The sequence below is a fragment of the Phyllobates terribilis genome, unplaced genomic scaffold, assembly GCF_046119375.1.
Source record: "Phyllobates terribilis strain yellow unplaced genomic scaffold, ASM4611937v1 Scaffold_2__4_contigs__length_985480577, whole genome shotgun sequence".
NCBI classification, from domain to species: domain Eukaryota; kingdom Metazoa; phylum Chordata; class Amphibia; order Anura; family Dendrobatidae; genus Phyllobates; species Phyllobates terribilis.
This window is the reverse complement of record NW_027362762.1, coordinates 239,959,463-239,975,918: the sequence shown is the minus strand read 5'-3', so window position 1 is coordinate 239,975,918 and position 16,456 is coordinate 239,959,463. Positions and strand designations below refer to the sequence as shown.

Genomic DNA, 16,456 nt, shown 5'->3' with positions numbered 1-16,456 from the left:
GGAAGCATATAAGAATTTGCAGGAAATACCGATGGGTCCGTTACCTCTTACAGCAGCAGAATGGAAGGAAGGGAGACACAGACATTACTAGTGGGTAGGCGGAGCCCACACAGGATAGAACACCTCAGATTACAAAAAAGTGTTGACCGGCCCCTCCAGCTTGGGCTCCTCCTACTCCAGCTCTCCAGTCTAAAATTTGAGGTCGCAGAGGATAGTCGCTGCTGGAGCAGCTCCTCAGAAATTTTTTTTATTTTTATCGGACAGAGACTTGGACCCCCCGTGGTCTAGAGGTCTCAGCGCTGCTGGACCCCCACCCCTCCCCTGGCGGATCTGCATACCCTTTATGGTGGTCCCTGCAGAACCCTGCCGGCCCCGGGGGATGAGGGACGCTTCCCGGAGAAGACGCAAACCGCGCCATTGGGGTCCCTGCGCGCTCCGTCCTGGGGGGAAGCTAAGGGCCACAGCGCCACAAATCCCTGGGGGTCCCTGTGGCGCTCAGCTGGGTGAGTACTCAGCATTTGTAAATGTGTTTGAGTGCTTCAGCGGCTGCTGCGGCGGCCGCGGTTACATGTACCGTTGGTGACTGTGTGTTTTTCATCCGCAGGTGGATCCCTGCAGGACATGTGAAGCAGGGCAGGAGTGGAGAGCGGAGGAGTCGCGCGCCTTTTTGAATGCCGGCGGGGGGCGTGGCTTCGCGCCTTCCCGGTCTTTTCGCGGGCAGGTAGCGCTCTGAGCGCGCGCTTTCTCCTGTCCCTCCCCTTCCGGCTTCTCTCCTCACAGCGCGGCGGCCATTTCTGACGGCCTCCTCCGGCTCCTCACTCTCCTCTCCTCCCGTCAGAACCAAAGGAACGCTGCACCGCGGCCAGCTGGGTGAGTCGCTTCTGCCTGTCAGGGCAGAAGCTTAACCTCCTCACCCCCACAGCGCAGGGCACCTTTATGCAGCACAATTAGGTGGCAGACTGCGCTGCCCTGCAGCTGCTACCTCATATAGAGGTTTTTTTGTCTGGGACTCGCACACCTCTTTCATTTAGCAGAGGTTGTGGGGAGTCTGCTGCATTAACCCCCTGGTAGGCGGTTAACCCTTAATTGGGGGACAGCTGGGGTAGCTCTCCCTGTAAGAGCCTTAACCCTTCAGCGTTCGTTTCTTTCCTTTTAGAAGCCACACTGTCCTAGTTACTGACAGGCTTAAGCCTGCTATATACTGTGTGAGGGCATGTCAGATCAGGGTCCAGGAGGCACGGTCCGTCTCCCAGGTCCGCTACAGGATCAGTCTCGCGTATCTGACTCGCAGGAGTCCTCGACGGCGTCAAGTGCAGCGCAGGTCGGGGGACTCAGTGATGTTAAAATGGAGGCTCTCACTCATTCTATTGATAGCCTGTCTGACCTTCTAGGTCATTGGGTGTCAGCTAGATCCCAACTGTCTTCTCATGGCAGGAAGCGCCACAGGCCGGTACTGTCCTCCCCGCGCAGCGACTCGGAGATCTCTGATATGGAGGGTTCCCCTTCAAGCTCTGCTGGGGAGATGTCCGATTCGGATAAAGAGGATCGGCAGGGGCGCTCTGCCTCTCTTTTGGGCCGTGTGGATGCTTTTATTGGAGCTATGAGGGAGGCGTTACAGTTACCGGAGGAGGTAGCTAGACGCCCTGGTAAGTCGGCCCGGCTTTTTCAGGAGTCGCATAGGTCGCGGTCAACGTTACCATCTCTGGATGAACTTGATGGGGCGGTGGAGAAGGAACGCCTGTGTCCAGATAAGCGTTTTCAGAGGACACTGTTTTTTGAGGGACTGTATCCGTGTTCTACGGAGTCGATTGCTAATTGGATTCCTTCTCCTGAAGTGGATGTCCCTTTATCCCAGCTTAGCAAATCTTCATTACTTCCTGTTAAAGGGAAGGCGAGTCTGCAGGATCCGCTGGACAGAAAAATGGAGATGGCGGCTAAATCCATCTACGAGGCCGCGGGTCATGGATTCAGAGCGGCTTTAGGAGCCATGTGTCCTGGTGAAGCTTCCCTGAGGTGGTTGGACCGCCTACGGACGGCGTGGCAAGATGGATCCCCGCTATCCGAGGTAGAAGGGCTTTTCAAGTTGTTGGAAGAGGCAGCGCGATATGGCAGAGATGCAGTTCTGGATACTACGTCACTGCTGTCCAGGGCGCAATCCTCGGCTGTCACAGTCAGAAGAGCACTGTGGCTTAAGCAGTGGACCGGAGAAGCGGTTTCCAAGCAAGGTTTGCTGTGTTTAGCTTACAAGGGTGGTCAACTGTTTGGGTCTGACCTCACGGAACTGATTGCGAAGGCTAAGGCAAAAGAAACGGCTTTACCGCAGCGTAGAGCTGTGGCTTCTGCGTCTGGCAAGTCTAGTGCCGGTAGTAGTCGGCGGCCCTTTCGGCCCAGGGGACGGTTCGGTCAGCCCTCTTGGGGATCGGGTCGTCCCTCGTTTTCGGGAAAAAATATCTCTCAGAAATCCCGCACTCCCTGGAAAGAGAACTTCCGTCAAGACAAACGGGAAGCTGACAAAAAGCCCGCTAAGGCGGACTGACGCCAGGGTTTCACTCGAGGGTCCTCGAGTGGGGGGTCGTCTGCTCCAGTTCGAGTCGACTTGGGCGTCCCACGTTTCAGACGCCTGGGTGACGCGGGTTGTGTCGGCAGGCTATTTCATAGAGTTTCTTTCTCGACCCCCGGACAGATTTTGTCAATCTCGCATTCCATCAGAGCCCGAGCTAGCTACCGCTCTACGGCGGGAGGTCGATTCCCTTCTGCAGAATGGTGTGGTGGTGCCGGTTCCGCCGGAGGATTGGGGAAGGGGGTTTTACTCCAACCTCTTTGTGGTCCCCAAAAAGGAGGACAAATTTCGCCCCATTCTGGATCTCAAAAAATTGAATCTGCATGTCCGGACCCGGAAATTCCGCATGGAGCCGCTTCGCTCAGTTGTGGCGGCTCTGTCGCAGAACAATTTTTTAGTGTCAATCGACATTCGCGACGCTTATTTGCATATTCCCATCGGAAGGGCTCACCAGCGCTTCCTACGTTTTTTTACAAAAATTCTGGCGCCTCTCATGGCGATCCTTCGAAGGCAGGGGGTGACAATTCTTCCCTACCTAGACGACCTTTTGATTGTGGCGTCCACAGAGGAGGAGGCGGTGAGGGCTCGCAATCTATCCCTTCAGCTCCTGGAGGACTTCGGGTGGCTAGTCAATTGGAAGAAGTCATCTCTGGAACCGTCGCTGTCAATCCTGTTTTTGGGGATGCACTTCGACACGGTACGGGCAGTGGTGTGCTTGCCTCCGGACAAGCAAGCAAGTCTTCGTCAACATGTACAGGTTATGAAGTCTTCGACAGCAATGTCCCTTCGAAGGTGTATGCGCCTTCTGGGTTTGATGGTGGCGTCAATGGAAGCGGTCCCGTTTGCTCAATTTCATTCCAGGGGTCTCCAAATGCTCATTCTGACCCGTTGGGATCGATCGCAGGCTTCGCTGGATCGCAGTGTCATCATCTCCCACAGGGTGCGATAGTCTCTAGGATGGTGGTTACATCCAGAAGCGTTATCCCAGGGGAAGTCCTTCCTCCTTCCGCGGTGGTCGGTCATAACCACCGATGCCAGTCTGACGGGCTGGGGGGGGGTCTGGAACGATCTCTGGGTCAGGGAGTATGGTCGTCAGAAGAGTCTGTCCTGCCGATCAACCTCCTGGAGTTGAGGGCGATTTTCCTTTGCCTCCAACACTGGACGGTCCCTTTAAGCGGTCTGCCAGACAGACAACGCGACGGCGACCGCGTACATCAACCATCAAGGTGGGACGAGGAGCTCCAGGCTCATGATGGAGATCTCTCGGATCATGGTATGGACCGAAGCCAGGGTTCCAGCCATCTCCGCGATTCACATCCCAGGAGTCCAGAATATCACGGCGGACTTCCTCAGTCGCGAGAAGGTGGATCCCGGAGAATGGAGTCTTCATCCGGAAGTTTTTGCACTACTGTGCTCCCGTTGGGGAACTCCCCAAGTGGATTTGATGGCATCCAGGTTCAACGCCAGGTTACTGACGTTCATGTCCAGGTACAAGGACCCGGAGGCTGTGGCGGTGGATGCTCTAGTGGCTCCGTGGGACCAATTCGAGCTGATCTATGTGTTTCCGCCGATATCCTTACTTCCTCTGGTGTTACGTCGGATCAAACTGGAGAGAGTCTCGGCTATGTTGGTGGCCCCAGATTGGCCAAGGAGGACGTGGTTCTCAACGCTGGTGTAGCTTCTGGCAGTGCCTCCGCTTCCACTTCCACTTCGCCCGGACCTGTTAACCCAAGGGCCCATTCGTCATCCGGACCTGAAGTCTCTGCGTTTGACGGCGTGGCTCTTGAGACCGAAATCTTGACCCGTCAAGGATTTTCAGCCGAAGTCATTGCCACTCTGCGAGCGGCCAGAGGTCCTGCTACCACTAGGATTTATCACAAGACTTGGGAAGCCTTCTTCTCGTGGTGTTCCGGTTCTTCAAGGAACCCGAGGATTTTTTCCATTCCCAATTTGTTGGCCTTTTTGCAGTATGGGCTGGACAAGGGTTTGGCAGTTAGCACCCTGAAGGGTCAGGTTTCCGCTCTATCCTTGCTGTTTCGGAAGGCTATCGCCTCGCGTAGGGACGTACGTTCCTTTTTTCGCGGGGTAATCCATCAATTTCCGCCGCGGAAGGCACTTGTGACTCCTTGGCGGCTCAATCTGGTCTTGGAGGCTCTTCAACATGGGCCTTTTGAGCCTATGGACTCTGTTAGCCTTTCATTGCTTTCCTGGAAGGTTGCCTTCCTGGTGGCGGTCACCTCTTTGAGAAGGGTTTCTGAGTTGGCGGCTCTTTCTTGCTCGCCTCCTTTTCTGGAGCTTCACCCGGATCGTGTAGTGCTTCGCACACGGGGCGACTTTCTACCTAAGGTGGTGTCACAATTTCATGTTAACCAGGATATTGTGTTGCCCAGAGCCGAGGAATGCGAAGGAACGGGCCTTGCACACTTTGGATTTGGTGCGGGCGTTAAAGTTCTATTTGTCTATTACTCAAGGTTTTCGGAAGTCTGACTCACTTTTTGTGATTCCAGCAGGTAGTCGTCATGGTCAACGAGCTTCCAAGGACACTATAGCTCGATGGATTCAGTCGGCCATTTTAGAAGCTTACCGATTTAAGGGCGAGCCTTGCCCAATTAAGATTCGAGCTCACTCCACGAGAGCTGTGGGTTCATCGTGGGCTTTTCATCAAGGGGCCTCGGCAGCTCAACTCTGCCGGGCGGCTACCTGGCGCTCCGTCCACACTTTTACAAAGTTTTATAAGGTGGACGTCAGTGCTTCCGCGGATGCGGCCTTAGGACGTAGGGTTCTGCAGGCGGCTGTAGTTTAGGTTATCTCCTTAACTTGTGTTTAGCGCTGGTTGCGCATTTATCTAAGTTGTTGGGAATCTGCCTTTGTTGTTTTTTCCCACCCTTAATTTCTGGACTGCTTTGGGACGTCCCACTAGTAATGTCTGTGTCTCCCTTGCTTCCATTCTGCTGCTGAAAGACGGATTTTGGTAAGAACTTACCTGTAAAATCCTTTTCAGCGAAGGAAGGAAGGGAGACACAGCACCCTCCCAGGGCAGAAGTGTGTTGTTGTGTTTTCAGATGCGGCGTGACCCTTCTCTGATGGTGGTTATCTGGGCGGGGGTCGGCGCGCTAGGGCTCTGTTCCAGCATTGCCAGCTCATCGCAGTGGTCAGGTCCAGTGAGTAGTGCCTGGGACTGTGTGGTTTTTTCTGTTATATGCATAACCTGTCTTCTTGCTTTTTTCTAAGTTTTTCAGAAGGGGTTGTGTTGCTCCGCTGGTGATAATTGCTCTTCCTTAGCTTGTGTACGGACTGGAGAGCTGGAGTAGGAGGAGCCCAAGCTGGAGGGGCCGGTCAACACTTTTTTGTAATCTGAGGTGTTCTATCCTATGTGGGCTCCGCCTACCCACTAGTAATGTCTGTGTCTCCCTTCCTTCCTTCGCTGAAAAGGATTTTACAGGTAAGTTCTTACCAAAATCCGTCTTTTATAGCCTACATTAGCAACAAGTCAAAATGTATCAGATATTAATGCCTCAGTAATAGAGAACCCATAGAAGAATTTTCAAGTTCTGGTCCCTTCAACATGATATTGGTAAGCGTCTTAACTCAGTTTTGTGTTCGGTCAGAAACCCTGACATGGAACATGCAAAATCCAACATTTTCAAAGCAGAAAATGAAGAATAAAATACACGGTGACAGTTCCCGCGTGCGGGGGGAGACTATGGATACTGCACATGAATAGCGGCTCTTATCGCATGCCCCAGCCTCACCAGTCATGATCCTGTATTGTAATTATGTAAGTGAATTTCTGCAGAGCGTTTGAAGCTATTAAAGTGACACCTCTACAGAGCGGGAGCCAGCCATTCATTAATCAGACCCTCGGATCACAGATAGCTGGAAATTACAGCATTTACAGAACAGCGCAAACCTTTAACAATGCTTCAAATGCAAACTGGGAACATTTCACCGTGTACAGGTACGAAGTGCAGGCCAGAGCCATTATACCAGGACTGGATGGATTCAGCGCGGCAGTGACAGATAACACCCACTGCTCACACATTAATATAATAGGATATGTCAAGTATTTTTAGACAGTGCTAGATTCAATAATTGCGCCCCCCCGACCTAACGTTACAACTGCTGAAGAAGAAAAAAATCTTAAGATGTTCTCGTGTCTCGCTATTTTTTATATTTCAGTTCTATGCACTGATTCCTTGCAGGAAGGCTGTCATCTACAGGCGCAGAGCAACACCTTTCTCCAAAATCAAAGCCGTCTGTTATGGGTGAAAAAGATCATGTTGGCAGTAATTAGTTAAAGGTGTACTGAAGCCTGAAGAGTGATCATACTGGACTGGTGGGGGGCCAAATAATGACCATCAGGACAGGTTAGCCTTCATAGTCTATGGTACTGCTGGGACCAGCCGAGTACTGTGCTGGCCTGTTTCTGTCAAACCCATAGTCACTGAATGGTGTGGCAGGGCACAGGGTAGACCACCGTGGCACCCATATTCTTCTGAATCGCAGTGTTGTGGGGTGAAAGGCAGTACAGAGAGATTTGTGTAGAGAGGTCCGCGGCCGAAGAGGTCCGCGGACAGGGTGTTCCGCGGGCCGAGAGATTTGCGCACTGAACACCCGACATTGTAAGTAACCTGCTAAATAAAATCAATGTCCAAGTCCAGGATGGATTTGGGTGTGAATTGTCCAACATCACAGACTTGCTTGCACACATATTTATGGCACATGATAAGAATTTTTTAACTGAATTTGCCCCTGACAAAGGTTGCCCATTTTATTTAACCCTTCATGACCAGGCTATTTTCAGGGGGGTTTTTTTGCTTTTTTTTTTCATTTTCGGGTTTTCCTCCCTTTCTTCCAAGAGCCATAACTTTTTAATTTTTCAGCACACATAGCCGTATGAGGGATTCTTTTTGCAGGATACGTTGTACTTTTGAATGACACCATTAATTTTATCACATGATGCACTTCAAAGTGGGGAAAAAAATTCCACAATTGTTTTTTTTGTTTTGTTTTTAATCTACCGTGTTCAATATATGGTAAAACTTACCTGGCAATATGATTCTCCAGGTCAGTACCATTATGCAGATACCAAACACATAGTTTTTTGTCAGTGGTAGGGTGCCCATCCTCCAGGTATGTATCAAATCTTCCATATAGGTAAAAATTCTGGCGTTTCTATTTTTTTTCTCACTAAGCTGTTTACGGACTTTTTTTTTTACTTTTATTTTTAATAGGGCAAAATGGGTGTGATTTAAACTTATATATATTTTTTTTACTTTTTTTTCATATTTTTTAAAAACTCTTTTGTTACTTTTTAATGTACTTGTTAGTCCTTTTGAGGGACTTGAAGCTACGATCATTTGATCACTTGTATTATACATAGCAGTGCATCAGCACTTTTATGTATAGGGAAAATCATGGTCTCCTTTGAAAGCCAGCTAAACACTGGCTTTCAAAAGAGTATTTTATTAACAAGCATGGGGGTCTTCAGCAGACCCCCGGCTGTCATGGCAGTCCATCGGCGTCCTGCGATGTAATAGGCACGCCGATGGACATGGAATGACTTGCCCCCTACTGGCACGTGTTAAATGCTGCCGTCAGAGATTGATAGCGGCATTTAACATGTTAACAGACACAGTGAAGTTTAGCTCCATCCTCAGCTGTTAGATGCAGAAAATGACTAAATAAATCAGCCATCATCTGCTGGGAAATATGCAGGCTTTCATTACAGCTCATACAGGGCTACTCCTGTATGAGATTTAATGAGACCCTGCTCTGATCTCACTGCAGAGTGATTACAAGCTGCCTTGAGAACAACAGACACAAGCGTGATACTGACACATGTCCAGTCAGGCAGTGTGGGAGGAAGAGCAGTACAGCAGAGGTGACCGTTCTAATGACAGGAGGAGACCTGGTATAAGAATTTGTAATGAGACACAGCTGAACTCCGTTGCACTGCCCTTTCCCCTAGAATGATATTATCTGAAAGGTATTAGTCATCAGTGCTTTCTAATCATGCACAAGGTTAGACCAGAAGATCAGGGTCTAACAGTATACATCTCACACACTGAGAAACCTGCTCTGGTGGATGTGTGTTCTTTTCCGGCTAGGTTGCTGCCTGCTTATGATTGGTTAGCATCATACAGGGAGAGGAAAGTACACACCCTCATGGAAACTATCTGATAACACCCATTTGGACTTAAAGAAAGTTAACTCATTAGGGGCCAAATACTTTGATTGCTAATATCTCCGCAACTTAAGAGGCAAAATTAAAAAATAAAAAAAAAATAGTTCTATTCTGCTCTGCAGCAACTATCACAACGTGTGTTGAGTTCAACATGACAAATATGGTGAAAGCTCATCATTGGAGAATTATTAGGATATATTTGTGATCATATTGTGGAATTGCCTTTTAAGCAATTGCCATAGAAAGCAATTTGGGTTCAATAAAGAATAAACTTAAGCCACAAATAATAAATGCCATTTCTGTGTAAGGTAGTTGGTTTAATGGTTTTACAGTCGGCATATTACATAGGAACCTCTTACCTGAGTTTTGACAGGTAATTAAACTCTATGGCTGTGCAGGATGTATGGCCATCCGTCATCTGTAATCGAAGCATCCGAGGAGCTGCCTGAGATTCTTCATTGTCTTTCGGTGCAGATATATTGCGGATTTTCTGAATTTGTAGAACACAAGGACCATCTATCTGAAAAGATAAGAGTAGATTTAGAAGAAAAGCAAGCAGGACAAACACACCCTAAGATGCAGCTGAACCCCTGTGACCCACTCTGTTTAGTCAAAGAGCATAAACATAGCGCTGCCAACAATACAATATATTTTGACAATTACCACCTGAGTAATGGTTTCCAGCCTTCGAGTATTGGCATGTATACAGGGATATTCAGCAGCTAGTTACCAAGAGAACATTTGCCCCACTTCACGCCTTGGCATTTTTTTAGGTCTTGTGTTTTAGGCTGACGTTTTTTGAGACATATTTTCAAAATGTTGCACGTGGTTCATTAATTTGGAGCAAAAAAAAAATCCTCTGTTGCTTTTTTTCTTCTTTATCCCAGTTTTTGTGACTTTTCAATGCAAAAAGTCAAAAATCCTTTAAAATGTCACACATTAATCTTCAAATTTGCCAAAAGAAAAATTCTGCCAAAAGCCTTACTCCAAGCAGAGACTGGAGTGAGATGTGCCCCAAAAAATGCAACCTTTAGAAAAAGGCACATTTTAAGAATCTGTCTAAAACGTCTGGATAAGCAAATGTGCCGAAGAAAGATAAAAAAAAAAGATTTAAAAATGGTGCAAAACTTATAGGGAATAAGGTGCAGACGTACTAAAGCTACTAATAGAAAGAGCAAATTACTCCACAAGAGTGGAGACTCGACAATGATGTATAGAGGCCATTGCATACTGCTTGGTTATGTCACATATATACAGGTCTGTGGTCGCTGAACGGAAAAGGGAGAACAACCTCTGCGGATGTCTGCAACTCCTCTTCTGATCAGCTAGCCTGCAGCGATGTCAACGTTGCGGCACGACGCACGTGAGGTTGAGTCACGCCGGCTAATCAAAATAAAAGCCACAGAGGACAGTGGGTAAGAGGCGCTTCTCCCTCTCCCGTGCTGCGGTCACATGTTATCTATGCACCAACTCTATTATGCAGCCATTCTGACAAGTAAGCACACCAGACTCATCAGGTCTAAGAGGTTTGTTTAATAATGTATGAAATCTGGTGACAAATCTGCCTTGAGCTGCAGAGAGATGGGTAGACTATTTCCGACAGATTTCTATACAGTGCCTGTCAAAAAAAAACATGCAAACTGTTCACCCTGAGCCAGGCGGCAATGGAAGATGTCAGCTCTGAAGCCAGCAGCAAGTGAGGAATGAAATCTGTTTGCAAGTACAATCATTCTCTTATATAGATTAATTATAAATAGAAACTATAAATTGTGATTTACATACGGCTGAAGATGTCACTAATTCTTTTTTTGTGAGTAATGAAGAATGGCCTCCTCCACATCCTGTGCTACATGCAGCCTTGATGCATTGTATATAGAGATAATAATTGGCTGATGGCCTGATATTTCAGGGTTAACCTGTGGACCCTGAGTTAGCAATTACAGTATAAGTGCCGTAGAGTGGACATGACATTTCTGGTGATACTAATGTGCACGCTGAGGTCCTGGCTCCACAGCTGGGAACACAAGGTAATGCAAGTGATCTGTGAACATTGCTGCACCCTTTATTTTAAATAATTTCATGAAGGACTTTAATATCGCTTGATATAAATTCTAAATATTCGTAGGCGGACACATATAGCAGAAAAAATGCCCGACAGATCAATGCACAATTTTTTCCCCAAAGTTGGTCATCTTGTGGCATTCCTCTTGGGATATCTGGAGGCAAGACCAAAGATAAGGATGGAAAAAGCCTTTTCTTGCCGGAGCCGTTGGAAATAGACGGATGCCGCATTAATGGATCCGTTGCCCATTGACTCAAATGTTAAAAGAAAACTGATACAGAGATAAGATAGTGGATAACGGCAGCACAAACTACAGATTTCTGCAGGATCCATTCTATGTGAACATAGTCTAAGAAAAACAGCTCTCTTCATTCATTTAAGGCTGGCAAAGACTGGCAGTATCTTATAATCTCCATACCTACAAAATGCATCACGTCATACCTAGAATGCATAGGAAATGTACATTCTCTTCCCACCCCCTATCCGCAAGCTGATCTCTAGGAGAGCTTTAAACCTATTATTTTATTATAAAAAACACCATTTACAAGACAGTCACGTAACAGTAACAGGGGACACTACGATGAGTGGCCGTACAGCAAGGATCAGAAGCAGTAATGTCTATGTGAGAACGGCCTCTCCGGCCAGCAGAGCAGCGGATGCATCTCATAGCAGCAATTAAGAACAGCTTAATGACCTTTCTCAAAGTCTGACTACATTTAACCTTGCATTGCAAAAATCAATTTGTAACCTATTGAAATCCATTGTGATCAAAATACTAAAGTGTAGTGTATAGAGAGCATATTCTCCACCTTCACCCCTCTCACTAGATACGGAGAATATGGCCATATTGTGCAGGTAAAATGGATGAGAATACATCAATTATTTTCAGTAAAAGACTAGCTGAATGGCAGAAGGGACAATGGGAGAGGGTGAGCACGTTCAACAGCACCCAGCCATTTAGATGATACCATTAAGTGATTTATAGTGGCATCTACATGGTTAAATAGCAGCTATAGGGAGTCAGATTTAGATTAGATTGCTGCTGTTAGAGGCAGATACCAGCTCTGTAAGACAGCCGGCATCTGCCTGATCTGGAGCGGGCCCAGCTGCTGTGTAACAAACCCGAAGACTAGCCCCCTGCTTAAATACATGAGGGGGGAGCATACACAGAAATAGACCTCATTCACAAGGTGAGGTTTAAACACGCACATAAAAAATGGTACCGGTGTCATCAGTGCTTTGCATTAGTGTGTCATCTGTGTGTCTGTTTTTAAGCAACAGTGTGCCATACGTGTGTTTACTTTTACCATCAGTGTGTCATCAGGGTGTCCGCTTTTACCATCAGTGTGTCATCAGGGTGTCCGCTTTTACCATCAGTGTGTCATCAGGGTGTCCGCTTTTACCATCAGTGTGTCATCAGGGTGTACGCTTTTACCATCAGTGTGTCATCAGGGTGTCCGCTTTTACCATCAGTGTGCCATCAGGGTGTCCGCTTTTACCATCAGTGTGCCATCAGGGTGTCCGCTTTTACCATCAGTGTGCCATCAGGGTGTCCGCTTTTACCATCAGTGTGTCATCAGGGTGTCCGCTTTTACCATCAGTGTGTCATCAGGGTGTCCGCTTTTACCATCAGTGTGTCATCAGGGTGTCCGCTTTTACCATCAGTGTGCCATACATGTGTCCGCTTTTACCATCAGTGTGCCATACATGTGTCCGCTTTTACCATCAGTGCGCCATACGTGTGTCCGCTTTTACCATCAGTGTGCCATCAGTGTGTCCGCTTTTACCATCAGTGTGTCATCAGTGTGTCCGCTTTTACCATCAGTGTGTCATTAGGGTGTCCGCTTTTACCATCAGTGTGTCATTAGGGTGTCCGCTTTTACCATCAGTGTGTCATCAGGGTGTCCGCTTTTACCATCAGTGTGTCATCAGGGTGTCCGCTTTTACCATCAGTGTGTCATCAGGGTGTCCGCTTTTACCATCAGTGTGTCATCAGGGTGTCCGCATTTACCATCAGTGTGCCATACATGTGTCCGCTTTTACCATCAGTGTGCCATACATGTGTCCGCTTTTACCATCAGTGTGCCATACATGTGTCCGCTTTTACCATCAGTGTGCCATACGTGTGTCCGCTTTTACCATCAGTGTGCCATACATGTGTCCGCTTTTACCATCAGTGTGCCATACGTGTGTCCGCTTTTACCATCAGTGTGTCCGTTTTTACCATCAGTGTGTCCGTTTTTACCATCAGTGTGTCATCAGTGTGTCCGCTTTTACCATCAGTGTGTCCATTTTTACCATCAGTGTGTCCGTTTTTACCATCAGTGCGCCATACATGTGTCCGCTTTTACCATCAGTGTGTCCATTTTTACCATCAGTGTGTCATCAGTGTGTCCGCTTTTACCATCAGTGTGCCATACATGTGTCCGTTTTTACCATCAGTGTGCCATAAGTGTGTCCACTTTTACCATCAGTGTGTCATCAGTGTGTCCACTTTTACCATCAGTGTGTCATCAGTGTGTCCATTTTAACCATCAGTGTGTCCGTTTTTACCATCAGTGTTACATACGTGTGTCCGTTTTTACCATAAGTGTGTCATCAGGGTGTCCGTTGTTACCATCAGTGTGTCATCAGTGTGTCCGTTTTTACCATCAGTGTGCCATACATGTGTCCGCTTTTACCATCAGTGTGCCATACGTGTGTCCGTTTTTACCATCAGTGTGTCATCCATGTGTCCGCTTTTACCATCAGTGTGTCCGTTTTTACCATCAGTGCGCCATACGTGTGTCCGCTTTTACCATCAGTGTGTCCATTTTTACCATCAGTGTGTCATCAGTGTGTCCGCTTTTACCATCAGTGTGCCATACATGTGTCCGTTTTTACCATCAGTGTGCCATACGTATGTCCGCTTTTACCATCAGTGTGCCATACATGTGTCCGTTTTTACCATCAGTGTGCCATACGTATGTCCGCTTTTACCATCAGTGTTACATACGTGTGCCCGTTTTTACCATCAGTGTGTCATCAGGGTGTCCGTTTTTACCATCAGTGTGTCATCAGGGTGTCCGTTTTTACCATCAGTGTGTCATCAGTGTGTCCGCTTTTACCATCAGTGTGCCATCAGTGTGTCCGTTTTTACCAGTGTGTCATCAGTGTGTCCGTTTTTACCATCAGTGTGTCCGTTTTTACCATCAGTGTGTCATCAGTGTGTCCGTTTTTACCATCAGTGTGCCATACGTATGTCCGCTTTTACCATCAGTGTGCCATACATGTGTCCGTTTTTACCATCAGTGTGCCATACGTATGTCCGCTTTTACCATCAGTGTTACATACGTGTGCCCGTTTTTACCATCAGTGTGTCATCAGGGTGTCCGTTTTTACCATCAGTGTGTCATCAGGGTGTCCGTTTTTACCATCAGTGTGTCATCAGTGTGTCCGCTTTTACCATCAGTGTGCCATCAGTGTGTCCGTTTTTACCAGTGTGTCATCAGTGTGTCCGTTTTTACCATCAGTGTGTCCGTTTTTACCAGTGTGTCATCAGTGTGTCCGTTTTTACCATCAGTGTGTCCGTTTTTACCATCAGTGTGTCATCAGTGTGTCCGTTTTTACCATCAGTGTGTCATCAGGGTGTCCGTTTTTACCATCAGTGTGTCCGCTTTTACCATCAGTGTGCCATCAGTTTGTCCGTTTTTACCAGTGTGTCATCAGTGTGTCCGTTTTTACCATCAGTGTGTCCGTTTTTACCATTAGTGTGTCATCAGTGTGTCCGCTTTTACCATCAGTGTGTCATCAGGGTGTCCGTTTTTACCAAAGTGTCATCAGTGTGTCCGTTTTTACCAAAGTGTCATCAGTGTGTCCGTTTTTACCATCAGTGTGTCACTCATGTGTCCATTGTTACCATTAGTGTGTCATCCATGTGTCCGCTTTAACTATCAGTGTGTCTGCTTTTACCATCAGTGTGTCATCAGTGTGTCTGCTTTTACCATCAGTGTGTCATCAGTGTGTCTGCTTTTACCATCAGTGTGTCATCAGTGTGTCCATTTTAACCATCAGTGTGTCATCAGTGTGTCCATTTTAACCATCAGTGTGTCATCAGTGTGTCCATTTTAACCATCAGTGTGTCATCAGTGTGTCTGTTTTTACCATCAGTGTGCCATACATGTGTCCGCTTTTACCATCAGTGTGCCATACGTGTGTCCGTTTTTACCATCAGTGTGTCATCCATGTGTCCGCTTTTACCATCAGTGTGTCCGTTTTTACCATCAGTGCGCCATACGTGTGTCCGCTTTTACCATCAGTGTGTCCGCTTTTACCATCAGTGTGTCATCAGTGTGCCATACATGTGTCCGTTTTTACCATCAGTGTGCCATACGTATGTCCGCTTTTACCATCAGTGTTACATACGTGTGCCCGTTTTTACCATCAGTGTGTCACTCATGTGTCCATTGTTACCATTAGTGTGTCATCCATGTGTCCGCTTTAACTATCAGTGTGTCTGCTTTTACCATCAGTGTGTCATCAGTGTGTCTGCTTTTACCATCAGTGTGTCATCAGTGTGTCTGCTTTTACCATCAGTGTGTCATCAGTGTGTCTGCTTTTACCATCAGTGTGTCATCAGTGTGTCCATTTTAACCATCAGTGTGTCTGTTTTTACCATCAGTGTGCCATACATGTGTCCGCTTTTACCATCAGTGTGCCATACGTGTGTCCGTTTTTACCATCAGTGTGTCATCCATGTGTCCGCTTTTACCATCAGTGTGTCCGTTTTTACCATCAGTGCGCCATACGTGTGTCCGCTTTTACCATCAGTGTGTCCGCTTTTACCATCAGTGTGTCATCAGTGTGCCATACATGTGTCCGTTTTTACCATCAGTGTGCCATACGTATGTCCGCTTTTACCATCAGTGTTACATACGTGTGCCCGTTTTTACCATCAGTGTGTCATCAGGGTGTCCGTTTTTACCATCAGTGTGTCATCAGTGTGTCCGCTTTTACCATCAGTGTGTCCGTTTTTACCAGTGTGTCATCAGTGTGTCCGTTTTTACCATCAGTGTGTCAGTGTGTCCGTTTTTACCATCAGTGTGTCCGTTTTTACCATCAGTGTACCATCAGTGTGTCCGCTTTTACCATCAGTGTGCCCGCTTTTGCCATCAGTGTGCCATATGTGTGTCCGCTTTTACCATCAGTGTGCCATACGTGTGTCCGCTTTTACCATCAGTGTGCCATACGTGTGTCCGCTTTTACCATCAGTGTGTCCGTTTTTACCATTAGTGTGTCATCAGTGTGTCCGCTTTTACCATCAGTGTGTCATCAGGGTGTCCGTTTTTACCAAAGTGTCATCACTGTGTCCGTTTTTACCATCAGTGTGTCACTCATGTGTCCATTGTTACCATTAGTGTGTCATCCATGTGTCCGCTTTAACTATCAGTGTGTCCGTTGTTACCATCAGTGTGTCATCAGTGTGTCTACTTTTACCATCAGTGTGTCATCAGTGTGTCCGTTTTTACCATCAGTGTGTCACTCATGTGTCCATTGTTACCATTAGTGTGTCATCCATGTGTCCGCTTTAGCTATCAGTGTGTCCGTTGTTACCATCAGTGTGTCATCAGTGTGTCTGCTTTTACCATCAGTGTGTCATCAGTGTGTC

The 16,456-nt window shown here is 47.2% G+C and overlaps 1 protein-coding gene across 1 annotated transcript in view; it reads right to left on the bottom strand.

The window, feature by feature from the left end:
* The window catches only part of TDRD3 (tudor domain containing 3), a 407,068-nt gene that overhangs the window by 223,277 nt on the left and 167,335 nt on the right, over positions 1-16,456 (bottom strand). Inside the window, exon 4 of the mRNA XM_073663947.1 lies at positions 9,107-9,267. Within this exon, the coding sequence (XP_073520048.1) occupies positions 9,107-9,267 (161 nt within the window). The remainder of the gene's footprint in view (positions 1-9,106; positions 9,268-16,456) is intronic.